The sequence below is a fragment of the Prosopis cineraria genome, unplaced genomic scaffold (genome assembly GCF_029017545.1).
Source record: "Prosopis cineraria cultivar Desert tree isolate PC_DT_omini unplaced genomic scaffold, ASM2901754v1 PC1, whole genome shotgun sequence".
NCBI classification, from domain to species: Eukaryota; Viridiplantae; Streptophyta; class Magnoliopsida; order Fabales; family Fabaceae; genus Prosopis; species Prosopis cineraria.
In genome coordinates, this window is record NW_026555332.1 from 35754792 (window position 1) to 35769578 (window position 14787).

General features: G+C 31.9%; 1 protein-coding gene across 3 annotated transcripts; it reads left to right on the forward strand.

The window, feature by feature from the left end:
* The first annotated feature begins 1780 nt into the window (after positions 1-1780).
* Positions 1781-12366, forward strand: LOC129310467 (TMV resistance protein N-like). 3 transcript variants are annotated; one of them, XM_054952317.1, is made up of 8 exons: positions 1781-2461; positions 3019-4126; positions 4226-4500; positions 4577-5389; positions 5494-5941; positions 7932-8020; positions 11275-11719; positions 11997-12366. In XM_054952317.1, exons 1-4 carry the CDS (start codon positions 1974-1976, stop codon positions 4590-4592), a joined length of 1887 nt encoding a protein of 628 aa, XP_054808292.1. In that variant the 5' UTR covers positions 1781-1973; the 3' UTR covers positions 4593-5389; positions 5494-5941; positions 7932-8020; positions 11275-11719; positions 11997-12366. The 3 variants fall into 3 exon arrangements, with proteins under 3 accessions (XP_054808292.1, XP_054808299.1, XP_054808306.1); XM_054952324.1 differs by lacking the exon at positions 7932-8020; XM_054952331.1 differs by lacking the exons at positions 1781-2461; positions 3019-4126; positions 4226-4500; positions 7932-8020 and having other exon boundaries at positions 4594-5389.
* The last annotated feature ends 2421 nt before the right edge of the window (positions 12367-14787 follow it).

Consider the following 14787-nt stretch of genomic DNA (forward strand, 5'->3'; position numbering starts at 1 on the left):
TCTTGCTTGCTACCCTCCATGCGGCCCTAAATTTGAGCCTACTTCAAGAAGAGTGTTTTTTAATTATATGGCTATATTCTTCATGCCATCATGCAAAGCATGCATCATGATTTGCTATTGTTCTTTCTCCTTGTGTTATGACGTTTCCAGGGATAGTGCAAAGAACCTTTAGTTCTCTTCCAGCTACTTATCCATCTGGTCTTGAATTTTCTACAACACTTCTGCCATAAGACCATTGATATGAACAGTGGGTTAGCTTGTCTACTTCCTAGCTTTGAGCTAGGGCTTGTGCTGCTGTTACTTATCGACACCGGCACTAGGTGCTTACGATATTCAGCCATTTCAACATCAAGAGCTAAGTATTTTGATCCTGCATGTGCAAAGGTCCCTTCTAGTTTGTGAGAACCAGAACCTGTTTCATTAATTCTTTTGTCTTTTCTCGTCCTTACTATCTTTGTTACACAGGTCTCACTGAGTGTGCCAAGAATTATTCGTTATGAACAACCAATACCAAGCGTGCCAGAGGCGCTGAGTCTCAATTGATAACAAAAGTGTTTCGAGCTCCCTTGTCACAGTTCACTCGAATGTAAAAGATACACAAAGCTTTAGTAGAACAAGTATTTGATTTTTATTGAAATGCGAAATGTTACAAGTCTAGATTGAAAGTAAAACTAACTGATAAAACTAAAGGTTAAAGGTGTAAAAATGTAAGTCTTTGATTGAGTGTTGACTACCTTTCTTCTGTGTCTTCATCTTCTATTTATAGTGTCAAAGTAATGGTAGCCTTTCCTTAAGACCTAGAACGTTTTGCCAAGGAATTAGATATCTTGCAAAACTCATGGCACGGTCTTTATTCCGTGTTCTCTATTTTTGGTAATCAATCCATTTCACCAAGATACTTGGGCATGATATTCGTGGATTTCAAAATTACTTGGGATCGTGTCTTCATATGCCAACGATCCAATGTTTGTAACTGATAGGATTTCGGCATATTTATTTTATCGTAGCTTTTATTGAACTTTGAGGCCGGCCCCTTTGTTTAGATTGAGCCTAACTCTTTAGTTACTCAATCCAACTAACCCTGTAACCTATTTTAGCGACGTTTTATATTTTAGCCCAAACATTATTAAATTAAAAGGAAATATGATGAAGGTTCCTGGAAGTTATGAATACTCAAATTATCAAAATAAGGACAAACTTTAGTGCTTATTGAACAATTTAGATTCTAAAACACATATAAAATGACTGTGGGAATAAATAAAAAAATTGATGATTGTTGGTGCCACATCAGATATTAGTGCCATAATGTTTGTAGCTTATTTACTAATTAACTAGACGTGTGTTGACTACTGAATGGATATGCGATGACGTTAAATTGAGAAATACAACGTGCCGTATTATTCATGACTTTAATTTATTCTATTTTTTAAAAAAATTAATTAAATTTATTTAAAATCTCATGTAAAAGGAATCTAAATATTTTATCTCTGTTATTTTTATGGTTATTATGTTTGATACATAATAATAAAAAATTAGAAGTCAACTATGTCTATTAACTTAACAAATAAGCTTTTCACCTGCAATTTCATAATATAAATCCGATGGCTTTGCATTTGGAGCCATGGAAAAATTCCCCGTTACGCGTTACGTGTTCCCCACCTTCCTATATATTTTATTAATGTAATGCCATTTTATAAAAAGGGATATCTATTATCAAATATGGCGGAAGCTTCGTGATCATACTTTGACATGACTTTTGCTTATTATACTACACTTCGTTCTTTCCAGTCCTGGGAGATCTCTTCTTGCTTTATTCAACGCTTCCGCCATTGTTTTAATCTCTAATCATTCCACTAAGATCATGCACTCAGTTCCGTGAGATTTCATTCCAGTGGGGTTCGATCTTATTGGTTCTTTCTTTGCTCTGCACTTCTGCCATTTTAATTCAGCTCTGCGAGTCTGATAAGATTATCATGGCACAACAAGCAAGATCTTGTTCCCTCACTTACAAATGGACTTATGACGTGTTTCTTAGTTTTCACGGTGCAGATACTCGCTTAGGTTTCATTGGCTATCTCCGCGAGGCTCTGCGCCAAAGAGGAATTCATGTCTTCATTGATGATGAAGGCATCAGAACTGGAGAAGAAATCAAACCTGCACTTTTCAAAGCCATACGAGAATCAAGAATAGCGATCGTGGTTTTCTCTGAAAACTTTGCAAACTCGACCTTTTGCTTGGAAGAACTTGCAAAGATTCTGGAGTGCTTCAAGGAGGAAGGGCGGCTGATATATCCAATTTTTTATTATGTGGATCCATCGGAGCTTCGACGTCCAAGAGGAAGCTATGCAAAAGCATTGGCGAGACTAGAGAGACGATTCAAAGACAATCACGAGAAGGTGAAAAAATGGAGATTGGCTTTGTTCCAAGCTGCTAACTTGAAAGGCTTTCATCTAAAACCCAAGTAATATATTTTCACTCTTTTGCTTTTTTTTATTATTTAGGTATTATTTTTCATACTTATATTAAACAGAATGCCCTAATTAGGCATAATTAATTTTAACACATGACCTTAAATTCCAAGATGCAAAATGAAAACTTGGCCTGTTTGGTTCTTGCATTGTTTAATCTACAATTTCTTGTCAAAAATGATCTTCAAAAGGGCATTTGTAAATCATGATTTCATTACGTGACTTTATTTCCCATATGTAAAACTGCCATATTCAATTATTAAGAACATAATTAATTTGAATAAACTAATAAACAATTTTCCCACCATTTTTTTGTGATTTCCCTCGCAACTATTTTCTCAAGGATCATTCTGATAAGAAAGCACTAATAATTTCAGAAAAGATACATATTTAATCCTTTGTGTGAGGAATGAGGTACTAATCTTATGATTGAGAAACTTGAGAGGAATGGGGGGGCGTCAATTTTTTATTTCTAAAAGCATATATATATATATATATATATATCGTAGTTTGTAATCTAACTAAACATGAATTCGTAAAAATTGGTCAGGATTGCGGAAGAAAAAGATTATGTTACAAGGATCACTAGTGAAGTCTCTACTAGAATTAGCCGTATTCCTTTACATGTCACTGATTATCCAGTTGGACTTGCATCTCGAGTAAAGGAAGTAACTTCACTTTTAGATCTTTGGTCAAATGAGAAAATTAAAATGGTAGGAATTTGGGGAGCTGGTGGAATAGGTAAATCAACTATTGCAAGGGCAGTGTATAATTCAGTTGCTGATTATTTTGAAGGCTTATGTTTCCTTTCTAATATAAGAGAGAAGTCTAAATCGTCAAATGGTTTGTCACATCTTCAGGAGATATTACTCAAGGAATTGGTCATGGAAAAAGATCTCAAATTGGGTGACATGAATAAAGGAATACCAATAATAGCACATAGGCTCTATCAGAAGAAGATTCTCTTGATTCTTGATGACATTAGCAAATCGAAACAGTTACAAGCACTAGCTGGAAGATGTGATTGGTTTGGTTCCGGAAGTAGAATCATAATCACCACAAGGAATAAACAATTGTTAGTAAGCCATGAGGTCCAAAGCATCTATCATGTCAAGGAATTAGATGATGAGGAATCTCTTCAATTGCTTAATTGGTACGCCTTTAAAAAGGAAAATGTGGAGATCGACTATGTAGAGGTTTCCAATCGAGCAATACTTTACTCATGTGGCTTTCCCTTAGCTTTAGAAGTGATTGGTTCTAATTTATGTGGTAAGAATGTCAACGAATGGAATTTTGCATTGGATCAATTTGAAAGAATACCACATGGAAGTGTTTTGGAGGTCCTTAAATTAAGCTATGATGCTTTAGAGGAAGAAGGGAAGAAAGTTTTCCTTGACTTGGCTTGCTTCTTCAATGGTGAGAAATTAAGAGATATCAGGGATATATTGCTATGTTCTCGTGGAATCCAACCAGAATATGCTATTGGAGTTTTGATTGATAAATCCCTCATAAAGATTGAAGGAGATCATGTAACAATGCACGACTTGATAGAAGATATGGGTAAAGAAATTGTTCGACAAGAATCACCTAATGAACCTGGCAGGCGCAGTAGGTTATGGTTCTATCAAGATATTTTTCATGTCTTACAACAAAATACCGTAAGACCAACATCAAAATTTTCTCCTTTAAAATTTTTTTATCATGATTTGAACATGTCTAAAATTTGAAATTTATTTGTGTGCTTCTCATTTTGAAAGGGAACTAAGAATGTTGAAGCCATAATTCTAGACTCACCCAAAGGTAAAGAAGTACAATGGAGTGGAAAAGCATTCATGAAGATGAAAAACCTCAGAATTCTTATGATGAAAAATGCATTCTTTTCTCGAGGTGCCAAATATCTCCCAAATAGTTTAAGGGTGTTACAATGGAAGGATTATCACTTCAAAATTTTACCATATAACTTTTGTCCAACAAACTTGTCTATCTTGATTTGTCCAATAGTTGTTGTGAAATACTCCAACCCTTTGATAAGGTAAGTGTTATTAGAACTATGTTTCTTTGTTTCTTCTTCTATTCTTTAAAAATAACTTTTTATCATTGTTTTGCAGAAGTACGAGAACTTAACTCATATGAATTTTAAAAGATGTAAATTTTTACAGTGTATACCAAACTTATCTGGAGTTTCCAATTTGATCGTATTATGTCTTGATGATTGTACAAACTTAATTGAAATTCATAATTCAGTTGGACTTCTAACTAAGTTGAGAGAATGGAGTGCCATGCGATGCAAAAACTTGAGGATCTTACCATATGGCCTTAGGTTGACATCTCTTGAACATCTCAACCTCTTTGGTTGCTCAAGTCTTCAACATTTTCCAAAAATATTAGAGAAAATGACAAAGATGAGAATGCTTGATTTGGATAGGACGTCCATTGTAGAATTGCCATCCTCAATTTGCAATCTCATCGGGCTTGAAATCTTAAACATGGAAGAGTGTCATCATCTTAAGCGACTACCAGCTAGCATTTTTATGTTGCCAAACCTATGCACACTAAGAGCAAATTCTTGTGAGGGAATGAGATATTTCAAGAAATGTGAAGTTGGAGACGAAGCAAGCTTAGACCACTCTACAGCATCTCTGAAATTGGAATACTTCTATTTCTCAAATTGCAATTTGTCAAATGGTTCTCTTGCTCTGTGTCTTTATTACCTCCCAAACTTGATATATTTAGATCTAAGTTGTAATAACTTCACAGTCCTTCCAGCGTGCATCAAAGAATGTTACTGTTTGAGATATCTTATCCTGGATCATTGCAAGGAGATTAAACATATCTCAGGAATGCCACCAAACCTAGAAAAATTTAGTGCTATATGTTGCACATCATTGACTGAGTCATCAAAAAGCAAAGTATTGAATCAGGTACCGATATCTTTTCCTTTCTATAATCATAATATATAATTATTTTTTTACACTTACAGTATTTATATTCTTTTTTTTTTTGTGGTATAAAATGCAATTGGCAGGCAATCTACGATCAACACGGTAAAAGATACTTTGTTTTTCCAGACAAGAAGTTCCCAGAAATGCTCGACATAGTTAGTACTGAAGATACCTCAATATCTTTTTGGATCCGTAAAGAGTTCCCAGTGATTCTTATTTGGATACTTGTTAAAGATGTCCAGGATTCTCTGTTCGACTTTAAATTCTCGGTGCATGTAAATGTCTCTCGTCAAGATATTCCTTCAGAGTGGTTCTCATCAGTATCAACAATAAAGGGTGATCATATATATCTGTGTGACCTGTACAGCATTATTCACAAGACTGAATTCTCCCAAGCACGTGATTGGAATGAAGTGTTTGTTTCCGTCGATAATAATACACATGAAAGGCAGCATGAAAGAAAAATTAATTTGGGAGTTCATGTATGCAAACAAGAAAATAGGTTGGAAAATATTCGGTTCACGGAACCAGGTATTTTACTATCCTTATTGCATTTCCATCAGTATTATTTCCCCTGTTTTATACATGCATGTTCTACTTTGCATGGCTGTTCTGCATTTAACTCAACTATATACTTTTGGCTGTTTTTGTTTTCCAGCTTTATATGTGTCCTTTAATTTGTGCTGACTTCGCCTAATGGAATATGACTTATTGTTATTGTATATGTCTCTTGAAGCACATGATTAGCTTACAAAATATTTTAGGATCATCGTCTCCTTGGATTAATCCATTTCATAGAAGTGCTTCCATAAGTTCCGCTTCTATGTGCTTTTAAAAGTTTTTTTTTTTTTTGCCCCCTCATAAGCACTCCAATAAGGATGTTTCCCTAGGTCCTTTTTGTAATAGTGATTCTCTCATTTTTTAGCCATTTTTTATTACAAATTATTTAGATGTTTTAAATTGTTAATTCTAATCACATTGCAATAAGTAATCAAACCAAGCAAGAAGTACCAAAATATCTATATATATATATATATATATAAGTAAAACCGCAAGCTCCCTTCCAAGCTTGACATGTGTCCTATTTTCAAATTGCTGCAAGTACAAAATGCCACATCAGCTTCATTTGATTCTATTAACTTACTTTCATAATTTATATTTCTATTTTAAACACCGATTTATCTTTATTCAGTTTTTTTCCTCATTCCTCTCTCATCATCTCTCCCACTCTCCCATCATTAATCTTATTCCTATTTTAAACATTTAAATTTTAAAAAATAAGAGATCATGGCAAGATAGAAATAAGAATAATGATAAATAATATATTATTTATTATGATAAATAGTATAACATTTTAAATCAACTGAATTATGTACATATAAAATTAGAATGCTGTCATTTATGCTCTTATTTTTTAAATATAAATAAAAAATAAATATAAAACTACTCCACAACAAGTACTCTTCATTATCCTAACTTTCTATTAATTTATTTACAATTTCAATTTTTAATTTAAAATCTAAAAATTACAAGTAAATATGTGTAACTTCCTTATCTCCAAAAATCTCTCCATTATCCTAACTTCCCAACTTCTTACTCATAATTTATTGTTTTAGTTTGTATTTAATTAGCTCCTCCATAACTGCTTCTTGCTAAGAAATATTGGAGTAGTGAGAGCAATTACCATTTACCAGTTAGCAAATGGATGAAAACGTGGGTCACAACTTCTCCTCCCATGATCAGTCTCCTTAAATACCTCCATATCATCATTAACTTTCTCAATCATTATTATACCTTCCTCCTCTCCCATTATTATAATAAAATTGTTGTCATTGGAGCATTTGGGGGGAATTGAATGATCCACGTTGCCTAAAGCCCAAAATAAAAGGAAGAAGAAACATGGTAAAGGAGATAAGAGAACACATGATGAAGAGGAATTTGCAATTACATTTGCAGTGAATAAAAAAGAGGAGATGCACTCGCTGCCACTTTTACAATGTTGAATATATCTCAGTAATTTTAGCATGACCAACATTATCCCTATTACACAGTAGCCACTTTTGTTATGATGAAAGTCTTTACAGGCTACTTTATCTTATTGTCATCCTCAAGCCATTTTCATCCTATATGTGGCATAGAACTTGTGTTTATTACTGTTTCTCTTATTATTTGTTCACATATTTTATTAGTGCGCTGGCCAAAAAATATATTTTGTTAGTATGTATTCATAATTTTCATCAAGTTTTATTCACTTTCACCAAATGCCATATGTAGTGTATGCATTACTGAAAGTCAAGATTAGGAGTAAAGCCATATTTTTCTTAGCTTCTTATATATGTAAAATCTGTTAGGATTGCAATAAGGAGAAAAAGGATTTGTCTTATTGAAATTTTCCTTTTATAACTCAGTTTATTATGATGACCGGTCATTACTTTTTCTATGCATCTCCTCTCCCATCGGCCTAAGAGTTTTATAATGTGGTTAGAGGTGCCTATTAGATTGTTTATGAGGTGTTGTGCAGGCATTGTGGACCAAAAGCAAGTGTGTGGAATAGTAGTGCTGGTGCTATTCTATGTATCTTACGGGGTGTGGTCCTACCATTTTGGGCTGGTAATTAATGATTTTATTGTATATATGAGATTTCATATATGTAGTGTGTGTGTGTGTGAATTTTTTTTTATATTATCTAAACTACACTTACTTTTTCTTATTACTTGTAAAATTGAGTTGTGAACTTTTATGCAAATTTCAAATAGAGTCATAGATTTTGAGTCTAAATAGTTTTTTATCATCTTAGACAGTGCTATAGATTTGGTAAACATGATGTTTAAGTGGGATTGTCCATGTTCATGATAGATTCAACAAATTTTTACATTGGCTGTTGATGGCCTAACACAACCCTCCTCCTTTACCCGGGCTTGGGACCGGCTATAAACATAGTGAATGCTGGGCTCTAACGGGACAGCAAGAGCATAAAATTGGAGTAGCAGAGATGAGAATGTTACGATGGATGTGCGGACATACACGTAAAGATAAAATTCGAAATGAGCACATACGTGAAAAAGTGAGGGTGGCACCTATTGAGGAAAAAATGGTAGAAAATCGGTTGAGATGGTTTGGGCATGTACAAAGAAGACCAAGAGAGGCACCAGTGAGAAGAGTGGAACATATAACTTTAAGTCCGATTAAGAGAGGTAGAGGAAGGCCTAAGAGAACACTCTTGGAAGTTGTTGAACGTGATCTCTTAATTAATAATATTTCTAAAAACTTAATAAATGATAGAGCACAATGGCGTCTTGCAATCCATGTAGCCGACCCCACTTAGTGGGATAAAGGCTTGTTGTTGTTGTTGTTGTTGATGTTTAAGTGGGATCTCAAGAAAAGAATTTTTGCTAAAGTTTATGTGAGTTCCTTGCCTTGGTATTGCATGCCATAGATTTTAGCTCCACAGCTTTGCTTAAAAGTTAAACATAATGTCTATGGAGTCTATTTAATTAGATCACCCTTAATTATCTCTAACTGCTGCATAATTTCTGTGTATAATTGGAAAAATAAAGTTGAGAGCTTATTGTTTTTTCTTTTGGTTCAACCAACTAGATTATCATGTGCTAACTATTTTTGATAGTTAGAGCGCTAATGTAGTTGATGAGTTACGAGATTATATTATTCCAAATTGCTTCAATCATTTATGTTCTATATTGCTTTTGTTTTACTACTCTGTAGATTTTTCTATACTACAATCCACCAATTTATTTGTTGTATTCTTTTAAGAGGTTATATGTTCAATAACATTTCTTTTCACCTAGATTATTTCTATTTTAATTTTTTGATAAGTGAACAAAACATGCCCTAATTAATAGCCATTTTGAGATGATAAGGAACCTAAAAGATATAACACGATATATAGTGGTCATAATAAATTTGAGAGAGGCTCTTATATAGTTGTATCTTGTATGTATCATTTTGCAAATGTAAATTAGTCATAAAGGACAATAATATTTGCAAATTATTATTATTATTGCCATAAATATAAATAATCACATAATTGAAAAGAAAAACAAAAGATAGACATAATCACATAATTACTAATGTAAATTCAAAAGTTAAATTTATGCATACCTAAAGCATTTATTAGGAGAAAACAACTCCTTAAATGGCCATCAAATTTCTTAAGGAATTAGTCTCATAGTTACTAGTAATGGTGTGATGATTCTTTGGGTAATAAAAAAAATCAAGATAAATCATCAAACTCTTTACACAAAGTTAAATTATTGATTTTTATAATTATTTTAGACAATGCTAATCAGTTGAATATTTTGTTATGTAAACAAAATAAATAACTTTAGTCTACCAAAAACAATAACTTTAATTTAAAAGTTAAGTCTCAATATACCTTAAACCCTAGTATGTATATTAACAATCATTTATTTCATTTACCGTGCATTGCACGAGCCACATACTAGTTCCTAAAAATAATAGAGCAACATGTGATTGGAGAACAAATTGCATCCCAGTTTAACAATAAGCATAAACTAAATAGTGTAGTTGCATCAAATCTTTCTAGCAAGACATGGCATATCAAGAAAATATAGAGTATATATGGAGTGCATAAGGGCCTCTTTGTTTAAAAACTGTTTTTTATTTTTGAAAATAGAAAAATTTAAAAACTTATTTGGATAAGTGTTTTTCATTTAATTGTTTTCAAAACCATTTTCATTTTTGTTTTTAAAACAAAAAAATAGAAACAACTTCATGTTGTTTTCATTTTCTTTTATTGTTTTTAAAATACACTACATTTGATTATTAAAAATTACAATTATCTTGACCAATTTTTGTTATTAACTACCAGTATTAACAACTTATAATCATCACTATTAATCTATTTTTTAATTTTAAAATTATTTTTTAATTGATACAACCAAACAGATTTTAATTTATTTTTTTTTGAAAAACAATTTTAGAAATTATATTACAAAACAATTTTTAAAAGCAAAAACCAAACACGCCCTAAATCTCACTTAGCAAATCTTATGTCGACCACTGATGGTTGCATTTACACGTACGAGTGATGACTAACTTGAATCTAATTATTTACTCTCCCTCCAATTAATCCTATATATAAGTATCCACTAATTACTTTAACCAAGAAGTACCAAGTAGTTAAATTATTAATGTTGTCTAAAAAATTTTCTTATTTACCCCTATTGAATAGAACATATTTAAAAACATTTTCATTTGTAACCTGATAGCAAATTTAATTTGTGCAAGATAAATTGGAATAAAGTAATTAATAATCCACCTTATGCAAAGTGAATTATAAAAAGGACTATCAATTCTTTCTGAAAGATGACTTATATATATATAGGACCAAAGGGAGTGGTCTCCATAGTAAATGACACAAAAGCCTAGAGTGAGAGGGATACTCAAGAAATTCAGAGTTTACTGATAATGATTAGTGCTGAACACTAAGTTCACTACTACAAAAACCCTACTTTGCGTCGTCTTTTAACGTCAGTTATGTTAAAAACTGTGGTTAAAAAAAAAAAGGGGGCGGTGACAAAAACCATAATAAGCAAAAGACTTTAAACATTATTTCCACATCAATTAAATTATGAATGTACTGGAAAACAAACAGGACATTGAAAAAAAAGTAACTTTCCACATTGGAATTTTTGATGACCCCTTTTAAATCGAAGTAAAAAGTACTTCTCCCAATAGTGGTTGTGTAACGTGTTTATTCACTGACTAAAAATGAAGACCGCGTTAATTACTGGAATTATTTCTAGTATATTTGCCCATAAACTTGTATCTACTATGAATATTGGCAACAACGGCTATTACATCAACTTTCCTTTTCTCTGCAGAAAGATATGATGTCTTTGTAAGTTTCATAAGCACAGATGCAACAAGTTTAGTGAGCTCTCTGAATCATGCTCTACGTGCATGCGGAATAAATACATTCAATCTTGTTTACGGCATCCCAAGGAGGGGAAATGTTGACCCATTTGCCCTTAAAGTAATTGAAAACTCTAGGAGTTGTATAATTATATTCTCTAAAAACTACGCAATTTCCATGGGGTGTCTTGAGGAACTTGTTAAGAGCCTTGATTGTATGAGAACAAAGGGCACGTTGGTTTTTCCAGTTTACTACAATGTATCCCCTTCAGATATACAACGTCAAAGAAGAGGACATCGAAAAGCATCAAGGGATATAGCCAAATTCTATAATATGGACATGAAAATGGTGCAAAAGTGGAGGTTGGCTTTGTCTGAAGCAGCCAACATGTCTGGTTTTTGGACAAACAAAAGGTATATGTCTCTGGTTCTTTAATTTCTATGTTTCCTCTTTCGACAAATTACACTAGCAAGACTTTCTTCAGAATTGTTTTAATAAAAGCATACAGCTAATTAAGTAAACCACATCCTTGACTCATTTAAAATTCAAGAATTTGAGACATTATTGCATGTAATAAATCGTGTCACTTTTACTGCTTGTGAACACAACTTTCAAGTTATAAATGTTGTATTCAAATTATGACTTGATTAATTTATGGTTAATTATTAATGGACACTTGTAATTGTGCAGGAGTGATTCTGAGGTTATCAAAAGTATTGTTGAAGAAGTCTCTCATGCATTGCTGAATACCTAGATGGACTAGAAACTCGCATGTTGGTTTTGATTGAACTTGATTTCCTGTTCATTTGATGCTGTAAGTTTCCTTATTAAGTTGATATCAGAGAAAGTTCAAATCAATCAAAAAAAGGGGCAGTACAACTCCAAGAGAAGCACTTTTTTTTCATTAAGTTGTAGAAAAGAAACTGTATATATGTGTGGACCAAATGATCTATAGTACCTTCAGAATTTTTTAAATCCATCTTCTAAGTAATACCTGATCCGAACATTTTGTAGGAGAGTCAAGCTACTAATTGTGGTTCTGCTTAGTTGACTTATGCTTCGTTTTGCAGACTTGCATTCATGTTTTACAGTATTGAATTTGAATAAGTTCTCTCTCTCTTAATATTGTCTTGGGCGAAAAAGAATGTCTTCTCTTTTTAACCTTTTTTCCCACGTAAAAATTTGTTGATGATATAAATATTAAATATAAATTTTAGCTGTTCTGCACCATGCACGGATTTTCATAAAGTACATAGCCGGGAGAGGTTCTTTGCTCCTCTTCTTCTGTTCCCCTGTCGTTCCCTTTGTTTCCCCCTGCTTTTCAATAATTGGATCAAAATTTTGACGGTTTAACTTGTGATCTAATTTATTGTATAATTATTATTAAAATATTAAATTATTTTAGAAAGATAAATAATTAAATTCAAATTATTAAAATTTAATTTAAACAATTTAAAATTACAGTAAAAACAAAATAAAAATATTTTATATAAATTAAGTTTAAAACTGTTCAAAATATTAACCTTGTAGTCAGAAATTTTCCTTGTTACATGGCATGATGTTATTGCCGATTAGCATAATCTTTTTTTTTTTTTTTTGGCCTGAAACCGATTAGCATAATCTACCTTGCACTCTTCAAAGAATTTGTATTCGTTAAATAATATAACAGTATTTATATAATATAAGTAAATCTTGGTTGAAATATTTCACTTCCATAATTTTTTTTAATGCCGTTCTCTTTTAATTTTCTTTTAAGAAAAAGTAACAAAATGGAAAGAAACGAAGTTACATTTCCTTGCCCCATCTTCCACTGAGCCGTTGAGACCCACATCCCACTTTCGGACTGGCAGCAACATAACTGATAAGTGATAACGTAGATAGCCGAAGGAACATTAATGAGCACAAAAAGTTAAAAAAAAAAATTAATAAGCACAAAAAGCTACTCATTAATTATATTATTTTATTACTATTTAATACTTGTCTTTCCTACTTTTTAAAAATTTAAACATATAAAATTACTTTGAAATTGAACTTTTAATGATGTAAAAGGGTCTTGTTATTTGAATAATTAATTTTTTAAAAAAATCATTTTCTCATGGCCAAAAAAATAATAAAAAGAGATGATTTTGTAATTTTTAAAACTAATATATATATATATATATATATATATGTTTTACTGATAGGTTAGAATGAGTTGGTAAAAATATGACGCCGCATGAAATGCCAACCCACACTGTCAACTCCACAACCTCTTGTGAGCCAGCCCATAATTCATAGGCTGCCCACATTATCAATTTTTTGTGAAATTTATTTATAATTAAATTTTTTTTATAGAACATATATGAAATTTTTTCATTTAAAATCCTCTCCAATATCTGTTTTAAAAACAAAAATCCTCTCCAGTAAATATTATTTTCCAATTAAACTCATGATTTTTGAATCTGACATCCAACAATTAATAAACAATAATAATAATAATACGGAGAGCTGCTGAATCAAAGGCGTAATTACAGGGATTAATTTGCTGAGACCCGAAAATCACGGCATGAGGATAACGTATGTACAGATAAGCTTTGTGGAGGACAGTTTGCTGACTGCTGTAAATTTCTGTCCCTATATATACACACACGCGTATGCCAAATCGTCTCTCTCTCTCTCTATCTGCAAGATCATCAATGGGGATCTTGTTGGTGGTGATATCGAGCCAAACTCCCACAAAGGGCTCGATATCATCACCAAGAAGATCCCCGTGATGATCGGAATGGCATCTCTCTCCAAACCGAGAGATGTCGCCGTCGGCGTTTGGCTTGCGGTGGCTCCGCCGTCGTGGTTGGAACAGGAAGAAAGTGGAGAAGATGGGGGATGAAGGCTTAGATTCTTTGAGATCTGTTTGTTACCTACTCATTATATGGCGGCGCTCACCCAAGTTCAGGGCTAATGAGTCTTTAATTTGAAATCTCGGGACTTTAACCAAAAAAAATAAAAAACACAATTTAAGATTTCAGGAACAACATTTATATACTTAATTTTATATTTTTAATATACTTTTATGCAATAAAACCAAGATATAACAAAAATTTATTATACTATAAATAATTTTTAAAAGATACATTTAATTAAAAATAAATACCTTAAATATATAAAATTAATGTATACTCCTTCCATTTAAAAATATAAAACATTTTTTGAGGAGTTGAATATTAAAAAATATAAAATATTTTTAATCTTTTTATATGTAATCATTACCTTTTTTTCAAAAGTGCCCCTATTGATAATAACTTTATGTTTATTATAGGATATTTAAAAGAAATAAATATAAAAAGATAGAATTAATTAAAAAGTAAGTAACTACTTTATTGGGAAATGAAATTCAATTAAAAAATACTTTACATTTTTTAATGGAGGGAGTACAAGTTTTTTCTAATTTTATAAAGATTATTTTTTTTTTTTAAAAAAGAGAATTTTCTGATGAATAAAAAAT